Source organism: Terrapene carolina, unplaced genomic scaffold, assembly GCF_002925995.2.
Source record: "Terrapene carolina triunguis isolate 2854851 unplaced genomic scaffold, T_m_triunguis-2.0 Scaffold58, whole genome shotgun sequence".
In the NCBI taxonomy this organism is placed as follows: Eukaryota; Metazoa; Chordata; order Testudines; family Emydidae; genus Terrapene; species Terrapene triunguis.
This window is the reverse complement of record NW_020664409.1, coordinates 86,621,243-86,641,266: the sequence shown is the minus strand read 5'-3', so window position 1 is coordinate 86,641,266 and position 20,024 is coordinate 86,621,243. Positions and strand designations below refer to the sequence as shown.

The 20,024-nt window shown below is 38.6% G+C and overlaps 1 protein-coding gene across 1 annotated transcript in view; it reads left to right on the top strand.

The window, feature by feature from the left end:
• CSMD3 (CUB and Sushi multiple domains 3) overlaps positions 1-20,024 on the top strand; it is a 1,099,171-nt gene that overhangs the window by 780,221 nt on the left and 298,926 nt on the right. The window contains exons 24-26 of the mRNA XM_026659890.1: positions 10,145-10,301; positions 15,370-15,561; positions 19,777-19,903. Of these exons, the coding sequence (XP_026515675.1) occupies positions 10,145-10,301; positions 15,370-15,561; positions 19,777-19,903 (476 nt within the window). The remainder of the gene's footprint in view (positions 1-10,144; positions 10,302-15,369; positions 15,562-19,776; positions 19,904-20,024) is intronic.

Sequence of the window (20,024 nt, the reverse complement as noted above, 5' to 3'; positions counted from 1 at the left end):
TTACAGGCGGCGGTGATTGTAGCTGATATCTCATTCCTGAGGGTAACCAAGGCTGCAAGGGAGCACCTCCTGCATGCGTGTGGATACATTAGATCCATATGCTGCTAGCCTGTGTGCTGCAATAGTGCCTGCTGAAGTAATTGCCAAGTGGCGTGGCAATGTGTCCTACCATGGGGGAAGAAACAAGGCATCCCTACCAAGAAACCTTTGGCAGAGGATTGCAGAAAGAAAAGTTTCCTAGAGATCTCTATGAAGGATTCATGGGACATCCAGGCAGGGCCGACGGGATGGGGGGGAAGCCGATACAAATTACCGGGGGCCGGCAGTCCAGAAGGGGGCCCGGGGCCCGGCTTCCCCAGCTCCCCCCCCTCTCGTCGGCCCTGTTTAGCTGGTCCGCCCTTGCTGGGGGGCCCGAAATATCTTTGTCACCGGGGCCCGAACCCGCTCTCGGCGGCCCTGCATCCAGGTGTGCATAAACAAACTTTTCCACAGGCTCCCACTGCCTAGCTGTACCGGGGAATGAGAAAGCAGATAGCAAATGTACTTGTATAGGTTATTTCACTACCTCTTCTAGCCTGATTAAAAAAGTAGTACATGAGCATATGTGTCCCTGCAATATTGAAGCAAACTGAGTATTTACCAGAGGTTCCCTCCCCTGCATCAGACTCCGCACAGCTACACTGCTGGGGGAGACTTAGACTGCTCTGGAGTCAAAAAGAGATCCTTGCTTGCCCATGCCACCAGATCTCCCTGTCACATGTCCCCCATCCTCCTCCACCTCCACACTTTCATTCAACACATTGTCCTCGGAGTTCACTCCGGTAGCTGGTGACTCCAGCCTCCCGAAGTATCCACGGGGCTCTTAGCGGTGGAGGTGGGATCGTTGTCAAGGATGGCATGCAGCTCCTTGTAGAAGCAGCATGTCTGCAGCTCTGCACAAGAGTGACTATTTGCCTCCCTTGCCTTCTGGTATGCCCGCCGCAGCATTTTTTTGATTTTTACATGGCAGTGCTGCATGTCCCTGTCATAGCCCTTCTCCTCCATGCCCTGAGCGATCTGGCCATAGATATCAAAGTTCCTGCATCTGGAGTGGAGCTGTGACTGCGCAGCCTCTTCTCACCACAGACCAAGGAGATCCACCACCACCGGTCTACTCCAAGCAGGAGAGTGTTTGTTGAGTGGAGATGGCATGGTCTGCTGGGCAGTACCTATGTTAGCTCTCCATACCGAGCAAACAGGAAGAACAATTTCAAAACTTCCTGGAACTTTAAAAGGGGAGGGGCGAATACTTATATAACTGGCTGCAGAGCAGCAGAGTTCAAAACAGTGAGTAGAGCGGTCATGGTGGGCATTGTGGGACACCTTCTGGAGGCCACTTAATTTAACGCAAGCAACACAGTGTCTCCACTGATACTGAGTCTCTCTAGCTGCGTTGCCCTAAGCGCTATGCCTCTTGCCAAGCTGGTTTTATTAGGTCTGCATGGCAGGCAAGTTACAGTGGCGGGAGGAGCATTGTAGTGTGTACACCTCCATAGTTAGGTTGACATAAGCTGCCTTATGTTGACTTAACTTCATAGTGTACACGAGACCTAGGACGTTAATGTGCCCTGTAAATAAGTTTTTGGAGCACTCTCTCTCTCTCTCTCTCTCTATATATATATATATATACTAGGAACATTTGCATGGAAATCCAAATTTTTGTTTCTTAAGAATTCTCTATCCCTGAGGTCATAATCCATTTGTGTACCATAATAATGAAAACACAGAAGCAAAAGATTATGGTATATTTTGGTGGATAAGAGCTAGTACATGCACAAAAACACATATGAGCCTTATTCTGTCCTCAAATCCACATTTCTGTTTGATGAACGGAATAAAAAACAATATGTTTGACAACGCAATGCTAGCTTCAGCTTTAGCTGTCAATATTGTGTTGTTCTGCCTCTTTCAAAAGGTATAGATCTACATATCCATATGTTATCTCTGTTTGGGATGGCAAATTCCCAAAAGTAGGTTGGTTAAAAGAGGGCACACTTATTTAAAAAAAAGTCAGCTAAATTCTTCCTTTGGTAAAATCTTCAGAACTGAAATCAAATAACAGCTTAAATTATATTCATTTGTAGCTCTAAGAACTGTTGATAATTGAGCCTCCTAGAATGAATAGCCAATTTAATCAGGTATCCAAATGTAAATGCTAGCACTCAGAAGCATCAGATGGATCTGTGACATTCAAGAGGTGGAATTTGGATCCATCTATCAATGAAAATAGTATATTTTCCACACAGTATTTATGTAATTAAAAACATCCTTAAAATGTAATATATTAAAAAAAAAAACTTTTCCCAATATTTAATTCATTTTGATAGGGGAACCATATACACAATTTTCTTTATGTTTGTGTAAGACAGATGGGAGCCATTAAGAAGATCAATCCTTCAAAATGATTCACACAGGTAGACTCTTATGTCTTCAGTGAGATGCCACATAGATAATTAGCAATAGCAAATCATGAGTCATCTCCTTGCATTGGGGTGATGTAAAGGGAAATATATCATTTTGAGGCCAAATCATGTTTTCAGAATCCTTGTTTATGCTATGCATTTAGTGCATAGCCTGCACAAATTCTTATTTGGATATTGGGGTATCAAGAAAAGGGTAATTTCTACATTAAAATCAAGCTAGTGGGCCAATCTTGACACCCCTAACTCATGAGTACTCCTGCTAACTTCAGCATTGGACTGTGGGTGAAATACGGTTCCCCTGACATCATTGGCAAAACTCCCATTGAGTTTAGTGCAGCCAGAGTTTCACTCTTAGTCACGATTTCTGGTACAGATCTCATGAGGGAACTTATATTAGGTGCTGCCATTCTCTTTGCAAGATAAATATGTGGAAAATGATCACTGGGCCTGTGGTAGTAACCGAGTGAATGACTAATGCTATTTTCTCCTTATCCATCCAGGGATGTAATACTATTAGGTAATGTAACCTGGATAAAATATAAGAAAGGAGAGCAGACTGAAAAGGAAAGTGATACAAACACATTGAATCTGGGTTTATATGCCAGTGTATTAGAGTGGGGGATTCCTCAGTGTTCTCAGTTGAAATGTACATTAGATTGATATTCAATTCACTCAGCCTGAGGAAAAGTTGTTTTGTTGCTGTTGTTGTTTTACATTTAAATGCATGATATTTCCCCCCTTTCTCCTCCAGTGCCCCAGGGGCCATTTCCCCTCTGTTCTCTTGTACAATGAATCAGACAGAGAATTCCAGTAACCTCAGCAAACCTTGAAATTATTTTCCATTGTGGATATGGCATAGAGTAGGGTGTATTTTACAACAAACCTGCTAGCAGATCCATAAATCCAGGTTTATAGAATCATAGAATTGTAGAAATGTAGGACTGGAAGGAACCTCAGTAGGTCACTTTAGTTCAGTCTCCTGCACTGAGGAAGGATTAAGTGTTATCTAAACCATCTCTTATAGGTTTTTGCCTAACCTGTTCTTACAAACCTCCATTGATGGAGATTCCACAACCTGCCTGGCCAGTTTATCCCAGGGCCAAACTATCCTGACAGTTAGGAAATTTTTCCTAATGTCTAACCCAGGGGTCGGCAACCTCTGGCATGCGGCTCACCAGGGTAAGCACCCTGGTGGGCCGGGCCAGTTTGTTTACCTGCCGCGTCCGCAGGTTCGGCCGATTGGCGCTGGCTCCCACTGGCCGCGGTTCGCCGCTCCAGGCCAATGGGGGCGGCGGGAAGCCACGGCCAGCACATCCCTCGGCCCGCACTGCTTCCTTTGTATTTTCTCCAAGTTGTCTACATCTTTCCCGAAGTGTGGTCTGGACACAGTACTCCAGTTAAGTCTTTACCAGTTCTAAGTAGTGTGACTTCTCATGTCTTTCTTGCAACATTCCTGCTAATACATCTCAAAATGATGTTGGGGGGTGGGGGGTGGGTGGAGAGTTGTTTGTTTGTTTGCTTTTGCAACAGAATTACAATATTGATTCATATTTAGTTTGTGATCCACTATAACCACCAGATCCTTTTCTGCAGTACTCCTTGCTAGGCAGTCATTTCCCAGTTAGTGTCAACTTTGGAGAGAACTCAGTTGTCATACTAAACAGTGGGAAAGGATTATTATAGTAAGAAGATTGATGAAATTTGCTGTATAGTATGTGTTGGGGGAAAAAATTAAAGGCATAGAATGTTTATCTCATGAATTGAACTTATGGGAGATTTTGGGAAACTACTGGTACCAATTTTTGTAATTTATTAATACTCTTTATGTTAGTTATTGGTCACACATGCTACATACTTACTTATCAACAAAATTATGCATTGATTATACTGTACACCCTGAATCTATCATGCATTTCAGTAGGGTTGAACACTAAAAAGTTACTCCAATATTTTTATCCAGATGTATCTATGAAAAACTACTGTGTCTTCAGCATATATTTAACCAAGGACAGATTTTTTTTTAAAAGTATGTTTAAAAATAAAATAAAGCCAGGGTCTTTAAGAGATATCAATTTTAACTAGCTTGGCAGGATCAGCGGAAGGGCCATCAAATACAAGTTGTTTTATCTTTAAGTCAGATGTGATTTAAATGGCTGTACAGTGTACCACTAATTCTCCTAGAATGGTTTTCTTTGTTTCAGGTCTGCTTTCAATTCCAATTCAAAAGTCATTTATTCTGCTGCTGTGCCTCTGGCCTAGCCTGATTACTAATCTCAATTCAATTTTCAAGGACTTGTAAATAAAGTTAAACTAGGCATCCACTCTGTCTTTAGTGCATATACTTTCATGCTACCCTATTCAGTTAATAATCATTATTTTTATTTTTATTTGAATCTGACATTTTTGCCCTGAGAATTGTTCATTGCTTACCATGTGAATTATCCATCTGTCTAGGTACTTCTATGCCCCTCATCACCATAGTTTCTGAGAGTCAAGAAACAATGATGTTTTTATTCTAAGGCTCAGTGTTTCTTAACATCTTGTAATTTCTTTATTTCTTTATATTTACACTGTGCAAAGTGGCCACAAAGGAAATATGAGGCCCCGGCATGCACAAGTATGAGCTTTTTCCTTTCCCCAGTGGTGCTCAACCCCTACTCATCCCCAGGCCCTGCCTTCATTCCACCTTTCCCCCAAGCACACACCCTGCCTCTTCCCACCCCCGCTCCGCTCCTCATCTTCCCGCCCAGTTCTGCCCCCTTTCCTGACCGTGCCTCGTCCCTGCTTCTCCCCTTCCCCCACCAGCGCCTCCTGCATGTCATGGAACAACTGATCGCAGAGGGCGGGAGGCGCTGAGAGGGAGGGGGAAGAGTTGATCATCAGAGCTGCCAGCGGGAGGCGCTGGGGGTGAGGGGAGCTGGCTGCTGGTGGATGCAAAGTACCCACTAATTTTTTAGTCTGTGCTTATGCCTGCATGGAATATTCCTGGCACAGCAATACCTTCAGGCATGTGCAGAGCTGAATGTAAACTCCCCGTATAGAAGCCCCCATGTCAGGGGACAAATTGGGGTCATCTCAGGATTGGCACAGACAGGGATGGCATGTATTGACACAGGAAAGGTGTGGCTAGGGTAATCTTGCACCCTGGCTCTTCCCAGATTGCTACAGGGCCCATGAACTAAGCTGATTCCAAGATTGGGTAGGTACAAGCCACACACACACACACACACAAGCTGCTTCCTCTTCTGTTCTCTGCGAGAGAGCCTTTGGCAAAGCATCATTTCCCTGGGAAATGACTTTCCCTCCCACTCTGAAATTTTGCATTTTGTAATGGAGTATAGGTTTTAGGGCAGTTTCCCTGAGTGCTTATTTTTTTCCACCAGTAGTGTGTTGTTGAGCTCCTCATCTCTTACTTTAGCCAGCACTTTATTTGCCTCCTGTGTTGCCGCACAACAGATTAGTGATATCTCAGGAGGTTCAGAAAGACAGTTTTATCACCAGACACATTCTTTCCTCTCCTTCAAGATCACCATCATGTCTTCAATATGAACAACTTGTCTGGTTTTTGGGTTCATCATTTGAAACTGTTTGAACACATAATGCAAACATATTTTGGCCTATAGGTCAGTTGCTCTACTAAACACAGATTACATCTTCGGGCATTTATTCTTCTTCATTAGTGACAGGTCAGCTAAATTACACAATATTGTTTCTGTTTATTGAATGAGGAGGCCAAGCAAAGTTTTTAATGTGATTGTGAGAACTTTCACACTAACATCTTTGGATGAAATATTTGCAAGATTTCCACTTTCTGAGATGTTCTGGAGGATGGGACGATAGACAAAATATTATTCACATAAAATGCCATCAGAGAAAATTTGTGGATTTTATTTAAATGAATCTTTATCAGTACTTTTTACAGAATTCATGAAGCTCTATTCAAGACAAATTCTCATGTAATAATTCAAACCTCTTTGACTATGGCTGGCATATTAATAATCAGAGACTTGATTTTCTATCTATTTGGATGAGGATTGTAGCTGATTATTATTAATTATAATAATTGAGGGAAATGCTTATTAAGTGCTAGAGACTGTGAAAACATATAGAAAGAAATGGTTCCTGCCCTGGAAAACTTTCAATCTTAAATCTAGTGTTTATTTACCTTTTTGGTATTGGAACAGAGATAGATTAATTGGGTAATTGTAGTTTCGGCAAAGCTTTCCATAACACATTAATAGCTAAGACTATTTGTACATAATTTATTTGTTGTTCAATATGTCCAACTCTTTGTTCTTTTACTGTGTATTATATGCAAATAATTTACCATCTTTTCTATTTATGCAGTATATTATAAGCCCTTTATACTCAAGGCCAAGGGTGTGTTTTCATTATATGTAGTCAATGTCAGTATCTGAATTATGTAACAGTTTTATTTGCTGTTTTCAATGATCAAATAATCCTGGTTCTTCTTAAACTTAGATTCTAATATTAAGAAATGACTTCTTTGTTGGTAGTTCTCCTTGTAATTTCTAATACAGGAATTTCAGGATTTTATTGTGTGTGTGAGACTTTCTTCATCACTTTTATGGACTCAGCTCCCCCTCCCCCATCTTTTTATACTGGTCAGATGTCTTCTACACAATTTCTTTACTTATTGCCCTTCCCTTTGAAAAGTAGATAATATTATTTCAGGCTCAATGTGAAAAAAAATCCTTTATTTTATAAAGTATATATGGACAGCAATGTTAATTACATACAGTACAGTTAGGAATCATAGCACAGTGTTCTTCTGAACATCTTTTGTTTTTTTGTTTGTTTGATTTGTTTCCAGGTCTTTTTCTATATGTTAGTTTAAATTAGCAAAGATAAAGGAATTGTTTGCCCAAATACCAGATTACACACTATTATGTTTGCTGTCTACGAGCAAGACAGCTTCTCTATAAATTGTGATGAGGACAGCTAGAAATTGTAATCTATTTTGTGGCCCATTGTTGCCAGTCAGAGATTATGCCAGGTGTGGAACTGAGAATGGTGCACTGCTGTTTGTTTGTTTATGGCTTACTTTGTGTGAGACACTTTCCAGACATGCAAAAGTACCAGTCTGTGCTCTGAAAGACTCACAACCTAAGGACAGACAGACAAATAGAGGAATTGGGAGCGAGAACATCTAATAGTGATCTTTTCAACTTTATGAAGTGGATCTTTAAGAAAGACATAATTGTGGACGGGTTAGAGGCTTTTCAGATGAGCACAGTGAGGTTATACAGTGTATGACAGGCACGTGGAAGAGGTTATATAAGTGATCCCACAGTAAGATGACACACTGGTGGCAAAGGCTGGGAATGCTGCTGAGTGGAGAGGCAGGGCAATGAACAATTAAACAAGGTATGATAGGCAGAGTTATGCAGATCTTTGAAGGTGATCATAGTAAGATTAAATATGATGTGATAGTGGATGATGAGCCATTTCAGGAATTTGGAATAGAGGGTATCATACCTGGAGTTCTTGATTTTGTGGCTCTTGAATACAAATACTGCGCTGTTGGAAATATTATTTAGATTTCTACATTGAGGAGCATATAGAACAGAAGCTTCATTGGGAGAAACATATGCAGTGTATACACAAAACATACCAGACAATTATAAAGTTGGATATCTGGTAGTTAGCTGTCTTGCAATTTCAGTATATTGTAGCCATTTTCTGGAAGGCCTTTGAAGGAAGTAACATCTACATAAGGAGCTATATGTGAACCTGATTTTGAAAGTTGTTATGAAATGGTGCATCAAATACTTTGGCATAAATAATCTTGCCTATGCTTACTGTATTTCAAAAAAGAGTGTTTTGATATCTAATCTCTGGAGATCTCCAGAGATCTGAAATTACTGATGCAAGTAATTAGTATTTAATAACAGAATAGTATCTCCAAGAGATTGTTTTCCTAAATAGTCTTCTAACATACAGTGCAGCATTTATTTACAATGAACAGAAACTTCTAATTAACCATAGGGTTTTTTTAATGGCCCTGTGGGTTGCATTGGTTGACACTCCACAGTAACTACTTTTTATTAAGCTCCATTCTAGTGGAATTTTGAAGTTCTACAGGAACAAATCTTGCTGGACTTGGAAGCCACAATATTATGAAAATTCACGTAAATTCCCCCAACACTTTAATAAAACACATTCCACTGTATTAGTTCATCATCACATACATGGCTTCACCTAAATAGAAGACTCTTGTTTTATAGAATGCCAGTACTTTGGAATATTCCAAAATGCTAATAAAACAGTGAATTAGCTATTAGAAGTTCAGAGGCTATGTAACAGATATTGGATAGTTGTACAGTAATTCACACAGAGCCATTAGCATTAAAGTCTGTGAGTTTGTTTGTTTTTGTTGTTTCCTTGTTTTGACTGAGACAAGGAATGTTGGCCCAGACACTGGTGTTATTCTGTAATCTCATTCTGAAAGTGCTATACCTCATTCACTCAGATGATCATCTGAAAGATAGTGGACAGATTCCATTTTTACTAGAGGCTTATGCAGAAGTCTCTGATTAATGCTAAATGGGAGTTATGTATGTAAATCCTCCACGCAGATGTAAAAAGGAGCTCATAATAGTTACATGACACATTTTAAATTCCCGTTTAATACATTGGGTGAGAATGGTATTTTTGGTTTGTGTTGGTTTTGCTATACATTCATATTTACAAATGCAAACACTAAATAATTTTTCCACTGATAAAAATAGACTTTATTTAGCATTGAACATGAATATCTATTTATTTGACAGGAAAAGTTTTGAGTTTCACTGTGCAGCAAATCAGGAATAAGACAAAGGTCAGAATTTAGTCATGTTCAAATGTAATCATTCTTAAAACTTATTTGTCAAAGATTTTAAGTGTTAAGCATAGCAACTACAGTTAATCAAATTACAGTTTAACTTTCTCATGGCTGAATGGAATGTAACAACCTCTAATGTTTAAAAAGAACAAAATTTGCAATGAAATCTGCTACATGTTATTAGAATAGTTTATTTAAAATGTTTGGGATTTTATTTATTTTTTTCTATAGCAATGTCCATTGTTAAATAGGGGGAAAACAGCTCTTGAAGAAAAATAAATAAAAATCTTGGTTTCCAGTTTACATATAAATTGCATTGTTCTTCCAATTTAAGGAGCCAGTTATTCTATTTGTTTTATTCTCATTCCTTTTATTTTATTGATATACGTGTACCTTTCTTTACTTAGTAATATTTTGCAGAGATTTGTTTAACATTCAAGGCTGGAGAGACATTACATTTTTACATTACACCACTTCCAGGACTGAGTCAGAAGTGCGTACACAAAATAATATGATATGTTGATATGTTGTGGCGAACGTTATAATATTGGTAATGGCAAAGTAAACACAGATGTTTAAAAACATTTTGCTGAAATGGCAACCCTTTCCACTTCAATTGTCATGCAAAAAAGAACTGACATTTTAAATTGTGCATTTGAAAAATCACCACAATTATATCATAATTCAGGAAAAACAAACAGCATATGCATAAAGAGCTCTCTAAATTTACTTACAATAGATCCCAGTACAATAAGCATCCTTCCACTTAATAGAGATGTGTGCAATTACGTTGTAACTGAATTTTTTTTAAATTGTACAAGTCACATTTGTTTTACAGATATATGATGGAAAAGACAACACAGCTCACCTGCTGGGTGCATTTACTGGGGCCTCATTGAGAGGACTGACACTAAGTAGTACTTCAAATCATCTGTGGTTGGAATTTAACTCAGATACAGAGGGAACTGATGAAGGTTTTCAGCTTGTTTACACCAGTAAGTATGTAGACAAATAGAATAATGGATTTATGTTAAGTATCAGAGGGGTAGCCGTGTTATTCTGAATCTGTAAAAAGCAACAGAGGGTCCTGTGGCACCTTTGAGACTAACAGAAGTATTGGGAGCATAAGCTTTCGTGGGTAAGAACCTCACTTCTTCAGATGCAAGTAATTTATGTTGTTCATGGCTTGAAACAGTCATTGTTCCTACTCATAAAATCAAATGATGATAAAAACTGGTAAAATATTGCCACCAATTCATCACTCTCTCAAAATAATCTTTTTCAACTTTCTGCCCAAATCAAACATTTATTATATTGGAACTCTAGCTTCTGTATTACTCAAATATTCTAGTCTGGAAATTATACAGTGCAACTCATTGTCACAAGATATTATAGAGGTAAGAGCTCAATAGGATTCAGAGAAGGATTAAATATGAATACATGAATAAAAAAAATCTGAAATTATAGTAGCTAGTCTTAAAATAAATATAAAAACCTAATGAACGCTTCAGAACATAACCAATCACTAACCACCTAGAATTACCAGGAAACATCCCCATGGATAAGTTCTGTATAATTGTCTATTGATGGGGGAACGAGCGCTGCCTCTGAAGCATTTGGTACCGGTCACTTTCAGAGACAGGATACTGGATTAGACAACCAACTGGTCTGATCAGGTATGGAATTTCAGTATTATTATACATGTCATTGACTTGCTGGAATTTCCAAAGTGAAACTATACACATTTCACAGAGTTTGTGGCATAAGCAAATTATGTTGGTTTTGTTTTGCTAAATTTTCCTTGGGGCATAGTCCCCTGAAAATAAACAAACAAACCATAACATAAAGGGCTATGAATTGCCACTATGAATGATAATGAATAATCATTGGGCGAGGGAAAGAGAGTGAGAATGACTTCAGATCCTGATGGATTAGGATACTCATTTACAATGTGAGAAACCCTACTTCAAATTCCTGCTCCAAGGAATATTTAATTATTTATAGCAAATGAAACAGCTTTAACAGGCGAGATTGAGAAAGATTTACCCGAGGGGATAGAACACTTCCCTGTAAAGTGGGACACTTAAGTTCAAAGTCCCATTTCCTCATCAGCTAAAGAGAGGAATTGAACCTTGATCTCCCACATCCTAAGCATGTACCCTAAACACTGGACTAAAACTTACAAGAGAGGTGGTCGTCATCATCCGCCCTCCCCCCAATATCTTATGAATCTAGTCCTCCTTTGCTTTTGTGAAAATGCCTGAAGAAAGTTTTTTTGACTTTTTGACTAGTTGAAAATTTCATTTTTCAGAACTGCCAGTGAACCAAAATATTCATTATTCACCAGTTCTAATCACAGCGTTCTCAGTGACTTTCCCAGAAAATGGGTAAAGGGTGATGGGTGATGGGACACAAGTCAATAGTTAGTCAATAGTTAGCTTCATTGCCAACATCAAGAGTTAGATTCTTAAACATGGACCTCACATGCCTGTTCCCCACACCCTCAGGGTAACAAATGAAAATCTTGGCCAACAATGGGACTCAGTACTTCCCTCTTGGCCTTCAGCATTCAGACAGAACAATGATCCAACTCACAGGTTATGGCATGAAGGTCCCTGTCATCTCCATATTCTCAGTGAGCCATACTGGCTGAAACTCAAGTAGAGAAGACACATCATTTAACCTACCAAGTCATGTTTCTGTTTCCATGTCAATAGATAGCTCAGTGCAAATCTGAGCAGTTTTGTTGTAAAGTAAATGAAAATTCTTCACAATTAATAAAGCATAGTTTAGTAACTGAGTGGAGAGTGTGAATGTTGAGCAAATTGTCAACCACTCAGCACAGTTCTTCAATTTGAGACTGTGCATGCGATGGTGGAAGTGAAGAACATTTTCTTTGCTTCCTCTTCAGCCATATGTGGGAATGTCTGGGACACATGCACCGTATGCCCTTATTACCTATGCACATTATGAGCTAAGTGCTATTATTAAAATTTGCTTGTGTTCCAATAGAATGAGATTCCCAGATGCTCCTAACTTGTTCAAATCAAAAAGCAATTTTCACTGGAACACTCACATGCACTTCTTCTAAACGAGAGCTAATTTTTGGCCATATTTCAATTTTCTAACCCCAGCTGGAATTTTGTAATAGCCAAGTGTGTTTTTTATCTCACTGTCCTACTCCCCTTATTCTCAAAAGTGACAGAATTGTTTTGGAGCAAACTTTCCCAAACAGTTCATCTTCAGGCTGGGATCAGCCTGTACCTTTCAATCCCCCAGTTCTGAAAGTCATGGGCTTCTGAAAGCAGGATTAGAATGGAAACCCTTACGTATTTAACTATTATGAAAGTGCTTGTTTGTATTCAAACAATGTGGCTTTGGTAAAGGAGAGGGTTTTAATTTAAAGCTTGAAAAGAAAACAACAACAAACAACCATGCTCTGCAATTTTGCTAATGAGCGCCTACACATTCGTTGTCAAACTAAATCAAAGTGTCATCATGATAATTGGACAATTAATTTTAGTGTTGTGTTATAAGTTATTGTAACATTTTAGAAGTAGATGGTATTTATAGTACATATAGCCATTTCAAGCCATGTAATTACTCAGCACTAAAAAAAAGATTTCATGGTTCTCAACTGAAAGGAATGTGATCTGAAATACATCATAAAGACAAGGAAAATTCTGACTTTTTCAGAATATTGATAATCTCAGCAAATTAAACTCAATATACTCTGCTTTTCAATTCAGACTATTATCAATGCACTTTTTTATTCACTGATAGTGCTACAGTTTATTGTAATTTAATTTACCACATATATGTGCATTACACTTTGTAACAAGCAATTGCCAACCAAATGTATGGCACCCTCAATTTTTTTTTGTTTTTGTTTTTTAGATCAGTTCAAGTTCAATTTAAGAATAATCAAAAGGTTTTGTATTTCACTGGCTAACTGAGCCGTAGGCATAGCAGCTGCAGTAAGAAGAGGTGAACAGCACATTCACTAAAAACGTGCAGTTTTTGAAGGCTATGTCTTAAACATAGGAAAGTTTATAACCTTTCTTAAGGAAAATCAAACAGCATGAAGAAATTAAAGCCTGTTTAATGTCATTCATTGAGGACTTGTTTACACAAACACTTAGTTCACGTGAATATGGGATGTAAATCTACCATGCAGTAGATGTCAGTGTGAACCCTGCTGCCACTCACTAATAGACCACTATAGTGTGTTTTAATCTACTCTTGTTTCAAAGTGGGGTAGGTTAGAGAAAACTACAGAATGTTTAGTGCATGGTAGCAGGGTCCACATTTACACCCCAGCTTGCAATGATCTAATTGGTGTAGACAAGTCCAAAGACTTCCAGTGAGACTTAGGGTATGTCTACACTGCAGTTGGGCTGGAGGTATGATTGCAGCACATGTTAAAGATCAAAGCTAACTCTGGTAATAATAACAGCAAAGCTGCAGCTGCAAAGTCTAGCCTTGCCCACCAAGGACCTGGATACATAGTCAAGTTGTAGCTGCCTGCGCTGCCATGACTTCACTGCTATTGTTACTTAAGATAGCTTTGATCTAAGTAGTGTATGTATGCTGCAGTCACACTGATAGATTGCAGTGTAAACCTAGTCTGAGGGTCCTATGTGCCCTAGTATCTTTTGAAAGTGGGACTTAAGCACCTAAATCACTTAGGTGCTTTTGAAAATTCTACCTGAAAAAATAAAAATATCTGTTCTTTAAAACACACACACACACACACACGCGCCCAATCCAGAAGACTTTCTGGATTGGTCTCACAGAGAATCACAATATTTTTCCTAGGCCCCCCTTTGAAAATCCTGTACTTTTCTATCAACTTTAGAATCATAGAATATTAGGGTTGGAAGAGACCTCGGGAGGTCATCTAGTCCAATCCCCTGATCAAAGGATCAACCCCAACTAAATCATGCCGGCTAGGGCTTTGTCAAGCTGGGCCTTAAAAAGCTCTAAGAATGGAGATTCCACCACTTCCCTAGACAACCCATTCCAGTGCTTCACCACCCTCCTAATGAAATAGTTTTTCCTAATATCCAACCTAGAGCTCCCCAGCTGCAACTTGAGACCATTGCTTCTTGTTCTGTCATCTGCCACCACTCAGAACATCCTAACTCCATCCTCTTTGGAACCCCCCTTTCAGGTAATTGAAGGCTGCTATCAAATCCCCCCTCATTCTTCTCTTCTGCAGACTAGATAAGCCCAGTTCCTTCAGCCTCTCCCCGTAAGTCATGTGCCCCAGCCCCCTAATCATTTTTGTTGGCCTCCGCAGGACTCTCTCCAATTTGTCCACATCACTTCTGTAGTGGGGGGACCAAAACTGGACGCAATACTCCACGTGTGGCCTCACCAGTGCCGATTAGAGGGGAATAATCATTTTCCTCGATCTGTTGGCAATGCTCCTACTAATACAGCCCAATATGCCATTGGCCTTCTTGGCAACAAGGGCACACCGCTGATTCATATCCAGCTTCTCATCCACTGTAATCCCCAGGTCCTTTTCGGCAGAACTGCCGCTTAGCCAGTCGGTCCTCAGCCTGTAGTGGTGCATGAGATTCTTATTTCCTAAGTACAGAACTCTGCACTTGTCCTTGATGAACCTCAGCAGATTTCTTTTGGCCCAATCCTCCAATTTGTCTAGGTCACTATGGACCCTATCTCTACCCTCCATCATATCTCTCTCTCGCCTCAGCTTCGTGTCATCTGCGAACTTGCTGAGAGTACAATTAATCCCATCATCCAGATCATTAATAAAGATGTTGAACAAAACCGGCCCCAGGCCCAACCCCTGGGGCACTCCACTTGATACCAGCTGCCAGCTAGACATCGAGCCATTGATCACTGCCCATTGAGCCCAACAATCTAGCCAGCTTTCTAGTCCCATTTAAAAAACAAACAAACAAACCTTAAACGTGTTGCCAAATGAAAAATAAAAAATATGCTGTGTTCAGACTGTAAGACAAAAAGTGTTTAATTTCACAAATGTGTGTTATCATTTTAATTCTGTTATTCCACTCTTTATTCTCATTACAGATTTTGAGCTTTCACACTGTGAGGATCCTGGTGTGCCACAATTTGGATACAAGATCAGTGACCAAGGCCATTTTGCTGGCAGTACTATCATTTATGGATGCAATCCAGGTTACACACTCCATGGAAGTAGCCTTCTAAAGTGTATGACAGGGGAAAGAAGGGCATGGGACTATCCTCTGCCATCCTGTATTGGTAGTAGACTCTTTTTAACTTTAATGAAAACTCTACTGTGTTTAAAAAAATAAAAAGAAAGAGAGATCCTTATGCTTTTATGTTTTCTAGAAGCTTGTTAATTTTGTATGTGTGTGATCTGGCAAACCTGTCCGAACCTGCTAAATATATCACTTCTTGGCATCTGAAAGATGTAGCTAGACAACCAGGAAAGTAAATATTTATCAGGAGTGCATCATGGAAATTGTAGTGAAATGAGTTCCTTGTAGTTTTTAACACTTACAGATAACTTAGAAAAGGTATCTACAGTCTTGACTTGCTGAACTATTTGTAAAACCAGTCAGTATATTCCATGAATATGATTAGTTATAAAGCACTTTTCACATGTAAATATTTTTACATAATAGAGTGCAAATGTCAAATATTAAGAATACTGTAGTACACAACAGGAGGAGGGTGGTTAGAGTGTGGTTTTGCTACAGCCCTATATAAAGGGTGACACATAGTGTGTTGCCTCACAAATAGTGCAGGGAAGAAGAGGCATGCCTCCTTATTTGATTTTGTTGGGGATTGGTCCTGCTTTGAGCAGGGGGTTGGACTAGATGATCTCCTGAGGTCCCTTCCAACCCTAATATTCTATGATTCTATAATTTGGGAATCGGGGAGAGAGAGGAAGGGATAATAATTTGGCTGGATGGAAGCCAAGGCTCCATCTATGTTCCTCTTTGCCCACATTCTTTCAAGAGGGGGTTGGGGGTAACAGGCAAAAAGTTTGCACATGCCCCTTTATGCTCAGACTTAATTTCTGTGAAAAACTCATAGGTGTCTTATTCTGTCTTATGCCTCTGCACAGCCATTCATTCTAAGATCCTGTCTAGCCAAGAATAAGCATACTATTCAAATGAATTAAACATATCTTTCAAATTAATAATTGGTCATCATAACAAAAATATCCCAAGATTTTGTTGGTCCTTAGAACTAGTAATTATCATAGAATCTCAGGGTTGGAAGGGACCTCAGGAGGTCATCTAGTCCAACCCCCTGCTCAAAGCAGGACCAATCCCCAGACAGATTTTTACCCCAGTTCCTTAAATGGCCCCCTCAAGGATTGAACTCACAGCCCTGGGTTTAGCAGGCCAATGCTCAAAACACTGAGCTATCCCTCCCTCCTTTTGGATAAGAAGTCCTTCCTGGGCCAGCAAATCTACCAACTTGGAGTCATGAAGGCTGCCAAGTTGTCTCAAGGTAGTGAATATGAACCTCAGGACAGACTATTAAGAAGCAGGGCACAAACCCTAAATTATACTTAGGTTCCACCTGCCATTTATTCAGTGTGAACTCCTCAGGCATTTATAACAGCCCACCCATGGAGTCACAGACAGTCCCTTTGGGTACTCCAATCTATTTTGTCATCTAGTCAAAGTTGTCTTTTTGCTAGATAGTCTCTTACTCCAAAAACTGCAACAATATTCAGGTTACTTTCAGTCCCAAATGACCAGTCACTTACCCCAGGTCAATTGCACCTTAAATCTCATACCAAAGAAAAAGTTTGTAGCCAGTCCTATAATAAACTATCTAAAGATTTATTAACTATGAAAAGGAAATAGAGTTATTTACAGGATTAAAGCTTGTAAACACACACACATAAATAAGTTAGTCTTAAGTTTCAAAAGGTAATAGAAGCTTCTATAATAAGCAAGCTGGATATATCCCTTACAGCTAACCCAGGCTAAACACTGGGGATCTATTGCTTATGCCTATAAAACCTTGCCCTCGAGTTCAGCAGTGTAGAGATGCAGTTTCTCCTTGTTAGGGATCTTTATTCCTTCCCTCCTTCTCTGAGCTGCCAGCTCATCTGATGGGAGGAATTCACTTACATATCTTGTCTTCATGGGGTGGAGGAGAGCAATCAACAAAGTCTTTTGTCCTCTATGATGATCCACAATTCAGTTTATTTTTGAAGATATATTTCAGTTGTAAACCAAATTAAATGTATCCAGACAAGAGTTTGTTAAATTGCTATACGCCAGTTATAAATCTAATTAAGTGTGTCCAGGAGTTTGTACTGGTTTGGCTAAGTAGATTCTAAAAATAACTTTAGTGAAACCAGTGCGAGATTTGTATATAGTCAAGGTGTAAGAAGAGGAAAAGAAAAGTAGGTGTTGACAGCAACTATAAAATGATGCTATTTGATTCCACATTCCTTAATATAGTTTGCTTATTCATGTTAAATAAAATAAAGACCAAAATGTAGATCTATAGAATACATCTAAATAATACATTATATATCCTATGTCTTCCACGTAGCTCCATGTCTTCTGGGCTTTGTATGTTGTCAAGTGTACTGTCAGAGCTTAATTATGTCTTAATAATAGTACAAACTGAAGAAATTGGTTAAAAAAGATGATGAAACCCAGACAAGCAATATAGCAGCTAAGCTACATAGAAAAGGAAGATCACTAAAAGTATTGTGTTCAGTTGTGTCCAGCAATAATGACGAAGTGAACAAGTTCTAAAGTAGAGATGAGTCTGAATCAAAACAACAGATCCAGTCACCTTCAAATTGTGAGTTAGTTGAGCTCTGAATCAGGACTTTGTGGCTGTGTCCTGCTTTTTCTTGATAATATGCCATACCAAGCCCCTGGATTCAAACATTCTTGAATTTAGAGAAAGTCTTGATACTGACTTGAAGTTTGAGATCATGGGTCATCTCTAATAAATATTGTCAGGTTTTGAAATTTAGAACTCTAATAATAATAATTAATAATAATACTAAATTAAAAGTATCACAGTAAAAAGTCTAAAAGATAGTCAGAAGTTTTTTAATTTGACATTATAGTCAGAATCAGATTAATAATTTAAATGTTCACATTTCAATGCAAAAAAAAGTCTTCATGACATTGATGCAAACAAAATGTTGGAAAATGTATGGAAGTATTTTTACCAATTTCATGCAGCCGTAATAACCAGAAATGAACCAAATGTATGTTTGCCACTGCCATGAACAGTTTATGTCATACTCTATTCCTTATGGTGAGGAGAGGAAAATCATTCCATTGTCATTATCCTCAAATCTGGAACAGAATTTCTAATATTGTTTCTTGGAACAAATATAATCTTTATTTTATTTTCTTCTGCCAACAAATAATATTATTCCCACAGTTCACTCATTTTATGCCCCAAGTCTACAGTGAGAGTAACAATCAATCCCATTCTTTGCCTTGAACAGTCACGAAGGAATATTTCTCAAAAGACCTTGTAGGGGTTATCAGGTTGGAAAATACCTAAAAATATATGAGAAGCTTGAAGGGACTACCTGTCTCTGAAAATTTGCTTCTACTATGTTGGGAAATCAATCAAGAGTGCTGTTTCAATTAAATTTTGTCACAGAGCTCATAGATCATAAGGTAATAAATCTCCCAACTAAATATTTTAGGTGATGTTAAATCAAAATTGAACTGCATTTTAACTACACCAAGAGATCTAATCAAAGCATTATTTTGGCTTTGGTGTGGCCAAGAGAGAAAGCATTAGAGTGATTTAAAAGGAAGGAAAGCAAAATAAGGAGATTTAAAAGGCCTGAGGGGTCTTTGTAAAAATTAGGTTTTCTCAGAGGTGGGCTACAAAGATTATGAATTATTCAGGTTTGATTAATGATTGGCTGAGGCCAGCTAATAGGGAGTAATTTACCGTCTGTTGTCATTTAAGAAATAATATAGCTTTGCTATTATTATACATCTTTGGTAAAAAGTTTTACAACTTTGCTTTTCAAGCCCAAACTTTTAATTTCAGCCTGCATATTCTGGCTTTATTTCGTTTTTTTCTGCCTCTCTTACTTTGCATTTTCTTTCTTTCTTACATGTCTGTTATTTATTTTACTCCTAATGCTTTATGGCTCTGTCATGCTTTCAGGTGTTAAGCTAAGTTCTGCATTGTTTTCATTGAGGAGTTTTTCTTACTAAAAATAAATGGCATGGCATGTTCCATAATGACTGTATTGCCTTCAGAATTATCAGAAAAGCATAGGAATTATAGCAAAATACATAAACATGTGAGTAAAAATACACCAGTACCTTATCTTTCCAAAGCATTTTAAGTCCTCCTTCAGTCTTGTGTTAGGATTCAACACTTTATGAAATTATAACATGCTTATGGTCAGCAATATATAAACATAGTTTGGGAGAATCATGTTTAATGTGATAAAATGATATGTAATTCAAATTGTGTTTTCGTTAGCTGAATGTGGAGGCCGTTTTAAAGGAGAATCATCAGGAAGAATCTTATCTCCTGGCTATCCTTTTCCCTATGACAATAATCTGCGTTGTATGTGGATGATTGAAGTAGATCCAGGAAATATTGTCAGGTACTGTAATTGAAGCAAATATGGGCTTATGTTTGAGATAGAGAAGGGTTCAATCCTCAAAATGTGGATCCAAGCCTATATGTCTAACAAAAGTCTGATCCATGATTTTGGTTTAAGCCCA